Genomic DNA, 14,271 nt, shown 5'->3' with positions numbered 1-14,271 from the left:
ATAATTAGATAAAAATGAAAAAAAAGGCAAAACATAAATACAACCATTTCTATGTACAATGTTCACTCAAGGGAACTTTTATTTTGTAGCTTCCGGCCATGATCGGAAGTCGTCCTCACCTGGTTTCTTGACAGAGTTGAGAAGGTTTTTGCTTCGTTGGCAGTCGTGCAAAGATGCTCTCCTCTGCTCTAGCTGTGTTGTTGACGTTATTCAGCCTCGTAGAGTGCAAACAAAAAGACTTTTATACGTTCAAAGTAGTGAACAGCAGAGGGAAGTTAGTGTCGCTGGACAAGTACCGGGGATCGGTGAGTTTGTATTTGTGCACGATCGCATGTTGGATGAAGAACACTTATGTATTCCTCGTAAATACGAGTTTTATGAAGTTGACGACAGCTTGGGATTCTTTGAAGTTGGATTTTGGGGGGTCTGATCACCAGGAGGAGCAGACAGTCTACGTGGCAGACCCGCAGTACTTTGAAGTCTTATAAGTTGTATCAATAAAGAAAAGAAAAAAACAATGAAGACGAAAATAACAATACAGCAAACAAATCCAACACAAATAGCTCTTATCCACCGCTTTGTCCCTTTAGATTAGCACTTTATACAAAACTTGCACTGCCCCCATCCTTTCAATGTGTCCTGAGTCTGTCATTTTATTCAGAACAATTCCATTGCATCGTGGATGACATTATGCATGTTTGAATGTCATTGATAAAATAAATCTTCATTAATGTCATCTACCTAACTTCTTCTAAATTTTGATTTGTTGTTTTTGTGCATTAAACACTGCAAACTACCTTTGTTCTCTTTCCTTTTCTCTTCCTTTCTATTTTAAACTAACATTTTTTTTACGTTGATGTTTAAAACTGTTTTCTCGATTCGTGTTATATACAATTTTATCAGCATCTTTTTTAATTATTATTATTTATTACTATTCACATGATTCATTTTTTTTATTTTATGTACAAACGGTATGAAACAAAGGTAATTTTACTTTTAAAAACAGTTAACATACATTAAATACTCAAATGAAAAGAAGTAAGAGAGAATTAGTCCTACAAAAAACAAACAAACCAATAACTGTAAAGGTAATATTAAGTCTTGAATCAGTAATGGGTACATTTTAAACCGTACATCGTTTTTATCAGCTATAAGAAACATTTTGTACAGTATTGTTTGTTTTCAGTTTTGTATGTGTTTTACTTTAAGCAAGGTATATGTATGTGATCGCTTATTTTGTGTATTATCTAATTTCATTCTTTTATATATATTCTATATTATTCTATATTCTATATATCTATATTTTGTAAACAGCAATGGCAATAAAATATTTTATTGCTTTGGTTTTTTTTTGTTTCCTCGCACTGGTCGTTGGCGTCTCAAAACCGTCTTTATCTCACCACTAGATGTCACTCTTCAGCCATCCTTGTGACTGATGGCGCGACTCTTCACAATGTAAACTTTACTAACCTGCACTGGTTACCTGCATGACCTCCTCACTAACACCCGACAAAGGTAACACTTCTGAAGTCTTGGTCATGGCTGATGTTTTTGTTTTTCTCTACTTGTGTTTATTCCAGGGCAGAAATGTGATTTTTAAACTTGTGACGCAACACATACGTTTGTGACGCATGGTCCAACTCTAGGAAGTCATTAATATGACTTTCATAAGATGCTTAAATACAGACACAATAGAATACAAACAATTATAAAAGAACAAGTGGATGAAAAGTTAAGTAAGGAAGATCTATATAGCTAAATTCAATTTGAAAAATGTACATTCCTTAATAAAAATGTGGCAAAAAGAGTGACTTAAAAAGGGGAAAAGAAATAATACATCTGATTTCATAATTTATTAAGAGGACAAAGTTTGTTTGTTTTTTTTAATTAAAATCATATGTTAAATTAAATATTCCCTAATGATTAATAGCCATAGGGAAAAAAACATACAAAAAGTGTATGAAATTGTCCTTAAAACAATATTTTTTTTTAAGTAACAAAGACAAATAATATTAATATAACATTAGGCAAACAAGTATTTAAACATGATCAGTCTACAGTGACCTGAGGATTGATCTAAAGTGTGACGTCTGTCATCAAGGTGTGTAAGAAATGTTGTGTATTTGGACAATAAATAACCTCTTAGACTCTGATCCCACACCCTGGCCGTACACTATTCCATAAGAATATCTGCTGACGGACAGAAGATGAAACACAATATGTTTTGTTTGTATAGTTAAGTAGGTTTTTGTCAATGAGTCAACTTTGTTTTCAAAATCATCTCCATTGTCCAAACTGTAATTTGTCAAGAGCTTTTGTGCTCTGAAGCACCCGGCTTAAGTCTCCTCTTCAGAGCCGTGAGTAAGTGAGCATTTGTGTAACTGCTGGGAGTTCCCTTAAAATAACGTGAAGGAGTCTGAGCGGTATTAAATATTATTAACAGTATTTCAGTCCTTCTATTATGGCCGTAACGCTTTATTAATGACTGAAGATTTAGTTCTGATTTATCGGGAGATGTGCAACAAGGGCTGAGTCATGATTTCTGCTGACAAATCACAAAGTACCTTCCAGTTGAAGGTCTTAAAATAGACTAGGATTATCTGGCAGTTTCTTTGAAGATTCAACAATCCGTGTCACTTTTAGTGACGGTAGAATAAATCTCTATAGCCCACTCCGTGAGGCGAAAAATAACATTTAATGAAACATTTTATGTGACAATTGTTTCTTTAGTACACATTGACATTTGACATTTTGTTAAATTGTTACATGGTTCAAAATAATTACTTTATATGTTTGAATGTCATTCTGTTCGTCAGAATAGTTGAATTTAATACCTTGAATTACTGTTAAAATTTGATTTTTTCTTGAATAGTTGCATTGTACATTTCGACATCATTTTAAATTTTCCATTTTAAATCTCTGAATCACTTTGAAGCTTCAGCCAATCCGCATTTAAACAAAAACACCTGAAAGTGCTGCCTAATGAAACATGAACTATTGGTCTTATGAAAAAAGAAGGTCAAAAAGTGCTAAAAATTAAACAGCAGCACTGATGAGTTCACTGAGAGGGAGTGAAACAGAAAGAGAGTAGTGTTGGAGCGATATGTTTATCGAGTTAGGGAGTTTTATTTAGAAGGCTGGTTGAGTGTTGTTTCACAATCATTAGTGAAGTAAAGAATGTGGAGTCTGGGATAAAGGGTCTTGAAGAAACCTCAAGGCATCTCTGTGCTCTCAGGTGTCTCTGGTGGTCAACGTGGCCAGCGAGTGTGGCTTCACAGAAGAGCACTACACGGCCCTGCAGCAGCTCCAGCGAGACTTCGGCCCGTACCACTTCAATGTTTTAGCCTTTCCCTGCAACCAGTTCGGCCAGCAGGAACCCGGAAGTGACAAGGACATCGACAGCTTTGTGCGCAGAGTCTACGGGGTCTCCTTCCCGCTGTTCAGTAAGATCGCCGTGGTGGGCCCCGGAGCCAACAATGTTTACAAGCACCTTGTTGGTGAGTTCTTATGATATCATCCACAGTATAAAAGACATGATCCACACTGATAGATGTGTGTTATTATTATAATTATTAGATTATTTCAACAATGGGACAATATAATAGTTAACAAAACAATGGGTCAGGTTTTATGTGCTCTTTCTGCACCTTTAATGGGATTATTTCTTTTCATCCATCCATCTTTTATTGTGCTTGCTCCTCCTTCTCACATCCAAATGATGATCTTTATAATCACATCATATATATCAAATTTAAGTTCGACTCACGAACCGTAGTAGTTTGACCGCAGTACAAGTTGTGGTTTGTGCTGAAATGAAAGACTTCAGTTCACTTTTTCCCTTTTCATGTGATTTACCATTTTTCTCCACTAATTTACAGCCATAAATAAAAACAGAGCTAGTCCAGCAGTAGATGACGTAGTTGGGTGTTCTCTACTGTAACACCATGATTGATTGATATGAATGTGTTTTATGATTACATGCAGGATTATACCCGGTAATGGTTTCATTGCCTTTATTTAACTTAAACCGAATAATGCGAACCAATCCGAGTGGATCACAAATCATCCTGTCACTCAAATATTGTTCTGTTGGTGATTCAGCAGGCGAGGCTGCAACTGGACTTAAAGCTCATTCAGAATGAGAGAGGCGAGCCTCAGGCGTGTTGTACATGGATGTGATTTCACATTGAAGCAGCAAAGTTGATATGTTTATTTGTCGCGTGTATTGGCAAGAATCTGGCAATATATTAGCAGTATTGACTTGACTCCGGTGTTGCATAATTTCCACAGACCACGTGACTCTTGACGAAGTCGTAACTAAATTTTTCTAAATATCGGCTTTAAAAGCGGCTGGAGTCAACTGTATCCTCTTGTCCTCAGTCATCGCCAGCATCTCCCAGGATTTTCTTGTTCCTTTAAAAAAATGTTGTTATCATTGCTTTATAAAGTGCTTTAACAAACAAGAACAATACACAGTTAAAACTATATACTTAAAAAAAGGTCAAGAAACAAAAGAAAAACACAGGAGTCCCAGAAAATCAGGGAAAAGCCTACACAAATAAGAATGTCTTAAGATTATAAGAGGAAGGTCAGCCAAGACACGTTCTTGTTTCATCTTTGTAAATAGGTCCTGATTCATCAATTTTCCAATTGATTCCTTCTCCGATTTGTTGTTTTTTTAAGGTTGATATGTCACCCAAAAAAAATATTTCATAGTACTCTTCAGAACAAACCTATTTGAAGTTAACCTCGTCCATCTAAAATCTAACGGAAGCGCCACATTATACACTGCAACTGTTGTACTGGGCCGTCAAGCCCGAAGAAAGAAGGGACCATTGAATGTTCGGAAAGTTAATAAATATAATAATATATATATAAGCTTTACTCTAAGTCTCATTGTATATCTTTTCATTTTTTAAATTAATTACATTTTAAGTTTTTTAAATGAAAATAAAAGACCCTAAATGAAAGGGATTATGCCATTAAACAATTTGAAAATTTGATTTTAAGATAAAATATAATATAAAAGTTTATTTAAAAAATGACAACAAAACAAACCTTGAAAAATAGATAAGAGGAAAACAGTTATATTTAGAGTTAATCAAATGTTTAGATACCCATCAGAAACATTTCTACATGGTCAGTTTTATATTATTGTTTTTAACTTCATGCGGACCGCATAGCGGGCCACAATTTCCTCTCCCAAGTGACCTGTACAGCACGAGTCCCCAAGCTTTATTTGCACCAGGGAGAGTTTAAATATTAGCCTTTTTTTCCTGGACCGACCTTCAGGTAAAAACAGAACGTCAGACATAAAAATTAGGTTTTACTCTATGAAAAAAAAAAAAACAGATAATAACGCTGAGTCAGCAGGAGCCCTGGGATGGTTCCCTAAAAGTCCATGAGGCGAAACACATTTCAGACAAACAGAAAAAAAGGTTTTCTTTTCTTTCTGTGTAAGAAAATCCAATTGGGGCTAAATGTGGGCCTCAACCCACCTTGGTAACTAGTGCTGTTTTGGAAAGGCAGAACCAACAATCACTGTGTGATGGTTTCTTGACGCTCTGAAATAAGCTCCACTGTGATCAATCATTCTCAGCACTGACAAAGAAAAAACAAATGGATTTTAGCGTCATTCATCTGGTGTGACACATTTAGCAGAGCAAACATTCTTCTGCAGATGATGTTCAAAGACTCTTCTCGTGACTGTCCTTCACAGAGTCCTCTGGGAAAGAGCCCGACTGGAATTTCTGGAAGTATCTCATCGATGTCGAGGGGAAGGTGGTGGACGCCTGGGGACCCCAAGTTCCCGTCAAAGAGATCCGACCTAAAATTGCAGAGATGGTGCGGCAGATCATCCTGAAGAAGAAAGAAGAGCTCTGAGAGATGGTGTTCTTTCTGGAGGCTCTGATCGAGTTTCTTCTTCTACTGTCAAATAAACGCACTGTGATGATGACCACTTCCAGGCAGTTTGTTTTCTTACTGTTTTACTCTGTGTATACGCCTGTCCTTTCGTCTTGATCTCACTCTCTCTGATGTCTTTCTGTCTTTGTATCTCGATCTCTGTGTAACTCACTCATCTCTGTCACTAACTCACACATGTTTATCTCCTTCAGTGTCTGACTGACTCTTAAACATCAGCTCTTCTTTCTGTCTCTCCATCTCTGTCCTTCTCACTGTTGCTCGTACTTTGTCCTTAGGCCTGTCTGTCTCTCCATCTCTGTCCTTCTTTCTATCTGTCTGTCGCTCGCCCTTTGTCCTTTGGTTTGTCTGTCCATCTCTGTCCTTCTGAATGTTGCTTGTACTTTATCCTTCGGTCTGTTTGTCTCTCCATCTGTGTGCATCTTTCTGTCTGTCTCTCTATTTCTGTCCTTCTGTCTGTCTGTCTCTCTATATTTGTCCTGACTGTTGCTCGTTCTTTGTCCTTCGGTCTGTCTGTCTCTCAACTTATATCCTGCTGTCTTTCTGTCAGTCTCTATCTCTGTCCCTCTTTCTGTCTGTCTCTCAAACTTTATCCTTCTGTCTTTCTGTCCATCTCTTTACCTATTTTCTTTCTGTCTGTCGCTCGTTCTTTTTTCTTCTTTCTGCCCATCTCTCCCTCTCTGTCCTTTTTCTGTTCATCTCTGTCTGTCTGTCTTTATTCAAGCATCAATTAAATTATTTATCATATTTTGCTACTCTTCTGAAGATTTCTTAAATACAATAACGATGAGCAAACACAAGTTTCATTGAAGGGAAACGTTTTTTCTCTGCGTGAATTTTCCTATGAAGTGACTCATCTTATTTCTTAGTAACCCCACAAAACATTTTTACTCAGGTTGTTTGTGCCTTCATGACAGTTAATCCACTTATATTGTAAACACTCAAATCCCTCTTTTGTGTGATTCTAACACACCCATAATTGATATTTAAAACACTCATTAGCAAACATAACAGAATTTCAAAGAGGCACCTGATCTGGTCTCTCTAGTGTGGCCAGGTGACAAACCAGTGTTGTGATTGATAGACTTTGTGTAATGCTCCAGCGTTCATCACAGGGATGTTTATTTTTGGACCTACTATCACCTTGAAACACGTGTACTCTTTATTTTGGCATTAACCAGACTCACCCAAAATCTATAGTGATTTCATATTGCAAAGCCTTTCGCTACATGATTTTATTTTGTTGAAAATTTGATACTTAATTATATTATCTTGGTTTGGATCAAGATTTTTCTTTCCCACATATTGATCAAATAATAGTGATATTAGACATTATTTAGCCTTAATATTTAATATACATATTTAGTATATTGTATTAAATCCCTCCTAACAATTTATTAAAATATTAATATGAATGTTCTATATAAATCTAGAAAGAGACAACACTTAGCAATTTTTAAGCTGACTCACCAAAATGTCAGAATATAATGGTCCACCTGCCCTCACACTACATCCAAGTAATGTGCTATTTATCTGAATGCATGCTGTTTGATAAAGTTGTTTGTAATTGGCTCCTTGGCAGAAGTATTCTCTACTAGTTTTCTTGATCGGATACATGCTTTGTTAACACTGGGGTGCGCTGTAATTCGTCAGCTGTACATCTGTACTTGGTTGCTTTTTTTTTCATACCAAAAGATTGTGATTACTGTCAAACTAAAAGGAATACAATATTTTTGCATTATTTGAATTTCCTCAATACAAATCAATAATTTGGGTTAGTGGATAGATGATCTTATTTAAGGGGAAAACACACAAACTTCATCATCTTTGCGAGCTTTGCAGAAGATTTATTGTATATGATGAAAACACCTGCACAGCAAATTACAGTGATCAGCAATAATTATTAAATAGGCTACATATTTAAGACAGTCAATAAATTAAAATCAACATCTCGAGTCAATTACAGATTTAAATATAAGAAGACACAAATTGATTGGAGCTTCAATAAATACATTGGTAAAAGTGTGTAATGATTAAGACTTCATGCCACCATCAATACTGAAAGAGACGTTTAGGTCCTTCATTCAATTTAAAAGAGCAAATATAGGAACAGTGTTAGCAGAAGAGGGCCGAGGCCAAGGCTGACTGAGCTACCAGCTGATGTTGTTGTGGGAGTGGGGGTTCCCGCCGGAATCACGATGACAGTCATTGGTTTGACCGTTTTAGGTACAGTGCTGTGTTTAATGGTTGACTTGAAAATAGTGGGCATCCTCGTGGTGGGTTTGGTTGAAGTTCTCTTTGTTGTCCTCAAAGCTGTAATGAGATTTTTCAGTGTGGAGAAAGTGGCCTTGGTCGTTGGACTGTCAACTGAAGGTCTAGTGGTTGCAGGAGCTGCGGTTGTTATTGACGTTGAGCACAAGCCCGTGGCACTTGAACCAGAATTAACTGGGCACAATGCCTTTAGGGTCGACTTGGGAGTTGTTGTGGGTGAATCAACTTTTGGGGAAGTTGAGCTTTGGACAGAGTTTTGTTTTGTCGTTGAAGTTCTTTCCCTTCTGTTCTGGGTTGTCAGCGCTGTTATGATTGCTTTCATTGTTGAAATTGCTGTCGTGTTTTTCAGTGGTTGTGTTGTTGCCAAGAAAGATCTTTCAGATGTTAACACCAGATTTGTTGCTGCTTGAGCTGCAGTTCCTGTCGTCACTTCAAATGCTGTTAAATAGTTTCCATGTGAAGTTGTACTAAGAGATGGGCTGGTTTTTAAGACAGTTGAAAATTGTGAATTAGACGTTGCTGTTGACGCTTTATTCGAGGAAACAGAGACGTCTGTACCGTCAGTAACTTGAGCTAGAGAGGTTGACTCAACTTCAATTGTGCTTCTTCCAGTCGTGAATGACTGTACTGCAAGTGTAGCTTGATCAGCAGTTGTTGGTTCTTCAGATGCTGATGTTTGAGAAGGTTTCGTTGGTGGTGATGTTAGATGAGCACCTGTTGCAGTTTCTGAGGTATGGACTGATGATGCAGTTGGTGTAACAGTTGTAAGAGCAACATAAGCTGAATTTGGTTCGCCTGTAGTTGTGTGGGACAGGTAAGTTGTGGTAGAGGCACCTGCTGTTGTTGACACTGACACTGTTGTTGTGGGAGTCGTTGTCGACCGTACTGCAACTGTAGCTCTATCAACAATTGTTGTGTGACCTGTAGCTCTTGTAATCACATCAAAGACTGTTGAGATTTTCCGTGAAGAGAGTGAAAATGCAGATGTGGTTGATCCAGGAGTTGCACTAGTCCTTGAATTAACAGCCATAGACACTGTTGTCTTTGGTTCTTCAGATGCTGATACTTCAGAAGGTTTTGTTAGTGGCGATGTTATATGAGCATCTGTTGCAGCTGCTTCTGTTGTCTGGACTGGTGATGCAGTTGGTGCATCAGTTGTTAAAGCAACAGACGCTGAATTTGGTTCACCTGTAGTTGTGTGGGACATTGTTGAAGGAGAATCTTTGATTATAATTGCAGAAGAAGTTGTTACAATTTCAGTAACTGTTGTAGAGGACACTTCTGTTGGTGAAGTAATAGTTGCAGTTGACTGTAATGCCACTGCAGCTTGATCAACAGTTGTTGTGTGACCTGTAGCTCTTGTAATCACATCAAACACTGAAGTGTTTTTTTGTAATCCAAGTGAAGTTATCGATGAAGTTTCTCCATGAGTTGCTGTAGTCCTTGAATCATCAATTGTAGTCTTGTCTGTTGTAGTGGCACCAACAGTTGTTGACAATGAATTTGATGTTGTTAGTTTGGAAGTTGTTGTAGTAACACCAGCAGTTGTTAGTTCGTAAGTTGTTGTAGAGGCTTCAACTATTGTTGGCACTGAATAAGTTTTTATTGGACGGAAAGTTGTGGTAAAGGCACCTACTGTTGTTGTAGACAATGACACTATTGTTGGATTGGGAGTGGTTGTTGAGAGACCAGCAGTTGTTGGTTTGGAAGTTGTTGTAGTGGCACCAACAGTTGTTGGCACTGATTCAGTTGTTCTTGGTTTGAAAGGTGTGGTATATGCACCTGCTGTTGTTGACACCGACACTGTTATTGTGGGATTGGGAGTGGTTGTCAAGTCTCCAGCAGATGTTGGTTTGGAAGGTGTTATTACAGCACCAACTGTTGTTGACACAGAATCAGTTGTTGGGGGGTTGGAGGTTGTTGTAGTGGCACCAACTGTTGTTGAGAACGATTCAGTTGTTGTTGGTCTGGAAGTTGTGGTAGAGGCACCAGAGGTTTTTGTTAAAACCTTTGTTGTGGGATTGGGAGTGGTTGTCGAGGCTCCAGCATTTGTTGGTTTGGAAGTTGCTGTAGTGGCACCAACGGTTGTTGGCACTGATTCAGTGGTTGTTGCCCTGAAAGTTGTGATGGACGCACCTGCTGTTGTCGTTGACACTGACACTGTTGTTGTGGGATTGGGAGTGGTTGTCGAGGCTCCAGCATTTGTTGGTTTGGAAGTTGTTGTAATCACACCAACTGTTGTTGACACTGATTCAGTTGTAGTTGGCCTGACATTTGTGATGGAGGCACCTGCTGTTGCTTTTGAATTAGACACTGTTGTTGTATTGAGAGTGGCTGTCGAGACACCAGCAGTTGTTGACACTGAATCAGTTGTTGTTGGTTTTGAAGTTGCGGTAGATGCACGTGCTGTTGTTGACTCTAAAGCTGATGTGTGTTCGGAAGTTGTTGTCGAGGCACCAGCAGTTGTGGGTTCTGAACCAGTTATAGAGGAACCAACTGTAGTTGACAGTGAATCAGTTATGGTTGGTTTTGAAGTTGTGGTAGATGCACGTGCTTTTGTTGTTGACACTGACACTGTTGTTGTGGGATCGGGAGTTGTTGTGGAGGCACCAGCAGTTGTTGGTTTGGAAGTTGTTGTAGTGGCACCAACACTAGTTGACACTGATTTAGTTGTTGTAGGACGGAAGGTTGTGGTAGAGGCACCTGCTGTTGTTTTTGAAACAGACACTGTTGTTGGATTGGGAGTGGTTGTTGAGACACCAGCAGTTGTTGGTTTGGAAATTGTTGTAGTGGAACCAACAGTTTTTGGCACTGATTCAGTTGTTGTTGGCCTGAAATTTGTGATAGAGGCACCTGCTGTTGTTTTTGAAACAGACACTTTTGTTGGATTGAGAGTGGCTGTCAAGACACCAGCAGTTGTTGACACTGAATCAGTTGTTTTTGGTTTGAAAGGTGTAGTAGATGCACCTGCTTTTAATGTAGATACTGAAGCTGATGTGGATTCGAAAAGTGTTGTCGAGACACCAACAGTAGTGGACAATGAATCAGTTGTTGTTGTTTTTGAAATTGCGTTAGATGCACGTGCTGTTGTTGACTCTAAAGCTGTGTGTTCGGAAGTTGTTGTCGAGGCACCAGCAGTTGTTGGTTTGGAAGTTGTTGTGGTGGCACCAACAGTTGTTGGCACTGATTCAGTTGTTTTTGGCCTGAAAGTTGTGGTAGAGGCCACTGCTGTTGTTCTTGACACTGACACTGTTGTTGTGGGATTGGGAGTTGTTATCGAGACACCAGCAGTTGTTCGTTTGGAAGTTGTTGTAGTGTCACCAACAGTTGTTGGCACAGATTCAGTGGTTGTTAGCCTGAAAGTTGTGAAAGAGGCACCTGCTGTTGTTGTTGACACTGGTGTTGTAAGATTTGGAGTTGTTGTGGAGGCACCAACAGTTGTTGGTTTGGAAGTTGTTGTTGTGGCACCAACACTTGTTGACACTGATTTAGTTGTTGTAGGATGGAAGGTTGTTGTAGAGGCACCTGCTGTTGTTTTTGAAACAAACACTGTTGTTGGATTGGGATTGGTTGTTGAGACACCAGCAGTTGTTGGTTTGGAAATTGTTGTAGTGGCACCAACAGTTTTTGGCAATGATTCAGTTGTTGTTGGCCTGAAATTTGAGATAGAGGCACCTGCTGTTGTTGTTGACACTGACAATGTTGTTGTGGGATTCAGAGTTGTTGTCGAGGAAACAGCAGTTGTGGGTTTGGAAGTTGTTGTGGAAGCACCAAATGTTGTTGTTGACACTGACACTGTTGTTGGATTTGGAGTGGTTGTTGAGACACCAGCAGTTGTTGGTTTGGAAGTTGTTGTAGTGTTACCAACAGTTGTTGGCACAGATTCAGTGGTTGTTAGCCTGAAAGGTGTGATAGAGGCACCTGCTGTTGTTGTTGACATTGGTGTTGTAAGATTTGGAGTTGTTGTGGAGGCACCAGCAGTTGTTGGTTTGGAAGTTGTTGTTGTGGCACCAACACTTGTTGACACTGATTTAGTTGTTGTAGGATGGAAGGTTGTTGTAGAGGCACCTGCTGTTGTTTTTGAAACAAACACTGTTGTTGGATTGGGATTGGTTGTTGAGACACCAGCAGTTGTTGGTTTGGAAATTGTTGTAGTGGCACCAACAGTTTTTGGCAATGATTCAGTTGTTGTTGGCCTGAAATTTGAGATAGAGGCACCTGCTGTTGTTGTTGACACTGACAATGTTGTTGTGGGATTCAGAGTTGTTGTCGAGGAAACAGCAGTTGTGGGTTTGGAAGTTGTTGTGGAAGCACCAAATGTTGTTGTTGACACTGACACTGTTGTTGGATTTGGAGTGGTTGTTGAGACACCAGCAGTTGTTGGTTTGGAAGTTGTTGTAGTGTTACCAACAGTTGTTGGCACAGATTCAGTGGTTGTTAGCCTGAAAGGTGTGATAGAGGCACCTGCTGTTGTTGTTGACACTGGTGTTGTAAGATTTGGAGTTGTTGTGGAGGCACCAGCAGTTGTTGGTTTGGAAATTGTTGTTGTGGCACCAACACTTGTTGACACTGATTTAGTTGTTGTAGGATGGAAGGTTGTGGTAGAGGCACCTGCTGTTGTTTTTGAAACCGACACTGTTGTTGGATTGGGATTGGTTGTTGAGACACCAGCAGTTGTTGGTTTGGAAATTGTTGTAGTGGCACCAACAGTTGTTGGCACTGATTCAGTGGTAGTTGGCCTGAAAGTTGTAATAGAGGCACCTGCTGTTGTTGCTGACACTGTTGTTGGATTGGGAGTGGTTGTTGAGGCACCAGCAGTTGTTGGTTTGGAAGTTGTTGTGGTGGCAACAACAGTTGTTGGCACTGATTCAGTGGTTGTTGACCTGAATGTTGTGGTAGAGGCACCTGCTTTGGTTGTTGACAGTGAAACTGTTGTTGTGGGATTCGGAGATGTTGTAGTGGGACCAACAGTTGTGGGCACTGATTCAGTTGTTGTTGGACGGAAGGTTGTGGTAGAGGCACCTGCTGTTGTTGTTGAAACGGACACTGATGTTGGATTGGGAGTGGTTGTTGAGACACCAGCAGTTGTTGGTTTGGAAGTTGTTGTAGAGGCACCAACAGTTGTTAGCACAGATTCAGTGGTTGTTGGCCTGAAAGTTGTAGTAGAGACACCTGCTGTTGTTGTTGACACTGTTGTTGGATTGGGAGTGATTGTTGAGACACCAGCAGTTGTTGGTTTGGAAGTTGTTGTGGTGGCACCAACAGTTGTTGGCACTGATTCAGTGGTTGTTGGCCTGAAAGTTGTGGTAGAGGCACCTTCTGTTGTTATTGACACTGACACTGTTGTTGTGGGATTCAGAGTTGTTGTCGAGGCACCAGCAGTTGTTGGTTTGGAAGTTGCTGTAGTGGCACCAACAGTTGTTGACACTGATTCAGTTGTTGTCGGACGGAAAGTTGTGGTAGAGGCACCTGCTGTTGTTGTTGAAACTGACACTGTTGTTGGATTGGGAGTGGTTGTTGAGACACCAGCAGTTGTTGGTTTGGAAGTTGTTGTAGTGGCACCAACGGTTGTTGGCACTGATTCAGTGGTTGTTGGCCTGAAAGTTGTGGTAGAGGCACCTGCTTTTGTTGTTGACACTGAAACTGTTGTTGTGGGATTTGGAGTTGTTGTCGAGGCACCAGCAGTTGTTGGTTTGGAAGTTGTTGTAGTGGCACCAACAGTTGTTGACACTGATTCTGTTGTTGTCAGACGGAAGGTTGTGGTAGAGGCACCTGCTGTTGTTGTTGACACTGACACTGTTGTTGTGGGATTCAGAGTTGTTGTCGAGGCACCAGCAGTTGTTGGTTTGGAAGTTGTTGTAGTGGCACCAACAGTTGTTGACACTGATTCTGTTGTTGTCAGACGGAAGGTTGTGGTAGAGGCACCTGCTGTTGTTGTTGACACTGACACTGTTGTTGTGGGATTCAGAGTTGTTGTGGTGGCACCAACAGTTGTTGGCACTAATTCAGTGGTTGTTGGCCTGAAAGTTGTGGTAGAGGCACCTTCTGTTGTTATTGACACTGACACTGTTGTTGTGG

At 39.8% G+C, this 14,271-nt stretch overlaps 1 protein-coding gene across 1 annotated transcript; it reads left to right on the top strand.

The window, feature by feature from the left end:
• Positions 1-146: 146 nt before the first annotated feature.
• On the top strand, positions 147-5,956 carry gpx7 (glutathione peroxidase 7). Its single transcript, XM_087782945.1, has 3 exons — positions 147-305; positions 3,236-3,497; positions 5,720-5,956. Exons 1-3 carry the CDS (start codon positions 174-176, stop codon positions 5,881-5,883), a joined length of 558 nt encoding a protein of 185 aa, XP_087639071.1. The 5' UTR covers positions 147-173; the 3' UTR covers positions 5,884-5,956.
• Positions 5,957-14,271: the final 8,315 nt, after the last annotated feature.

This window comes from Callionymus lyra, chromosome 2, assembly GCF_982586985.1.
Source record: "Callionymus lyra chromosome 2, fCalLyr1.hap1.1, whole genome shotgun sequence".
NCBI lineage: Eukaryota > Metazoa > Chordata > Actinopteri > Syngnathiformes > Callionymidae > Callionymus > Callionymus lyra.
The sequence above is the reverse complement of the archived record's forward strand: the minus strand, read 5'-3'. Positions and strand labels throughout refer to the sequence as shown.

Bases quoted from the DNA above. Each gene is read 5' to 3' on its own strand.
- gpx7 (XM_087782945.1), top strand. From the start codon at position 174: ATGCTCTCCTCTGCTCTAGCTGTGTTGTTGACGTTATTCAGCCTCGTA. The intron at 306-3,235 runs GTGAGTTTGTAT...CTGTGCTCTCAG, and splicing joins TGGACAAGTACCGGGGATCG to GTGTCTCTGGTGGTCAACGT. The intron at 3,498-5,719 runs GTGAGTTCTTAT...TGTCCTTCACAG, and splicing joins TGTTTACAAGCACCTTGTTG to AGTCCTCTGGGAAAGAGCCC.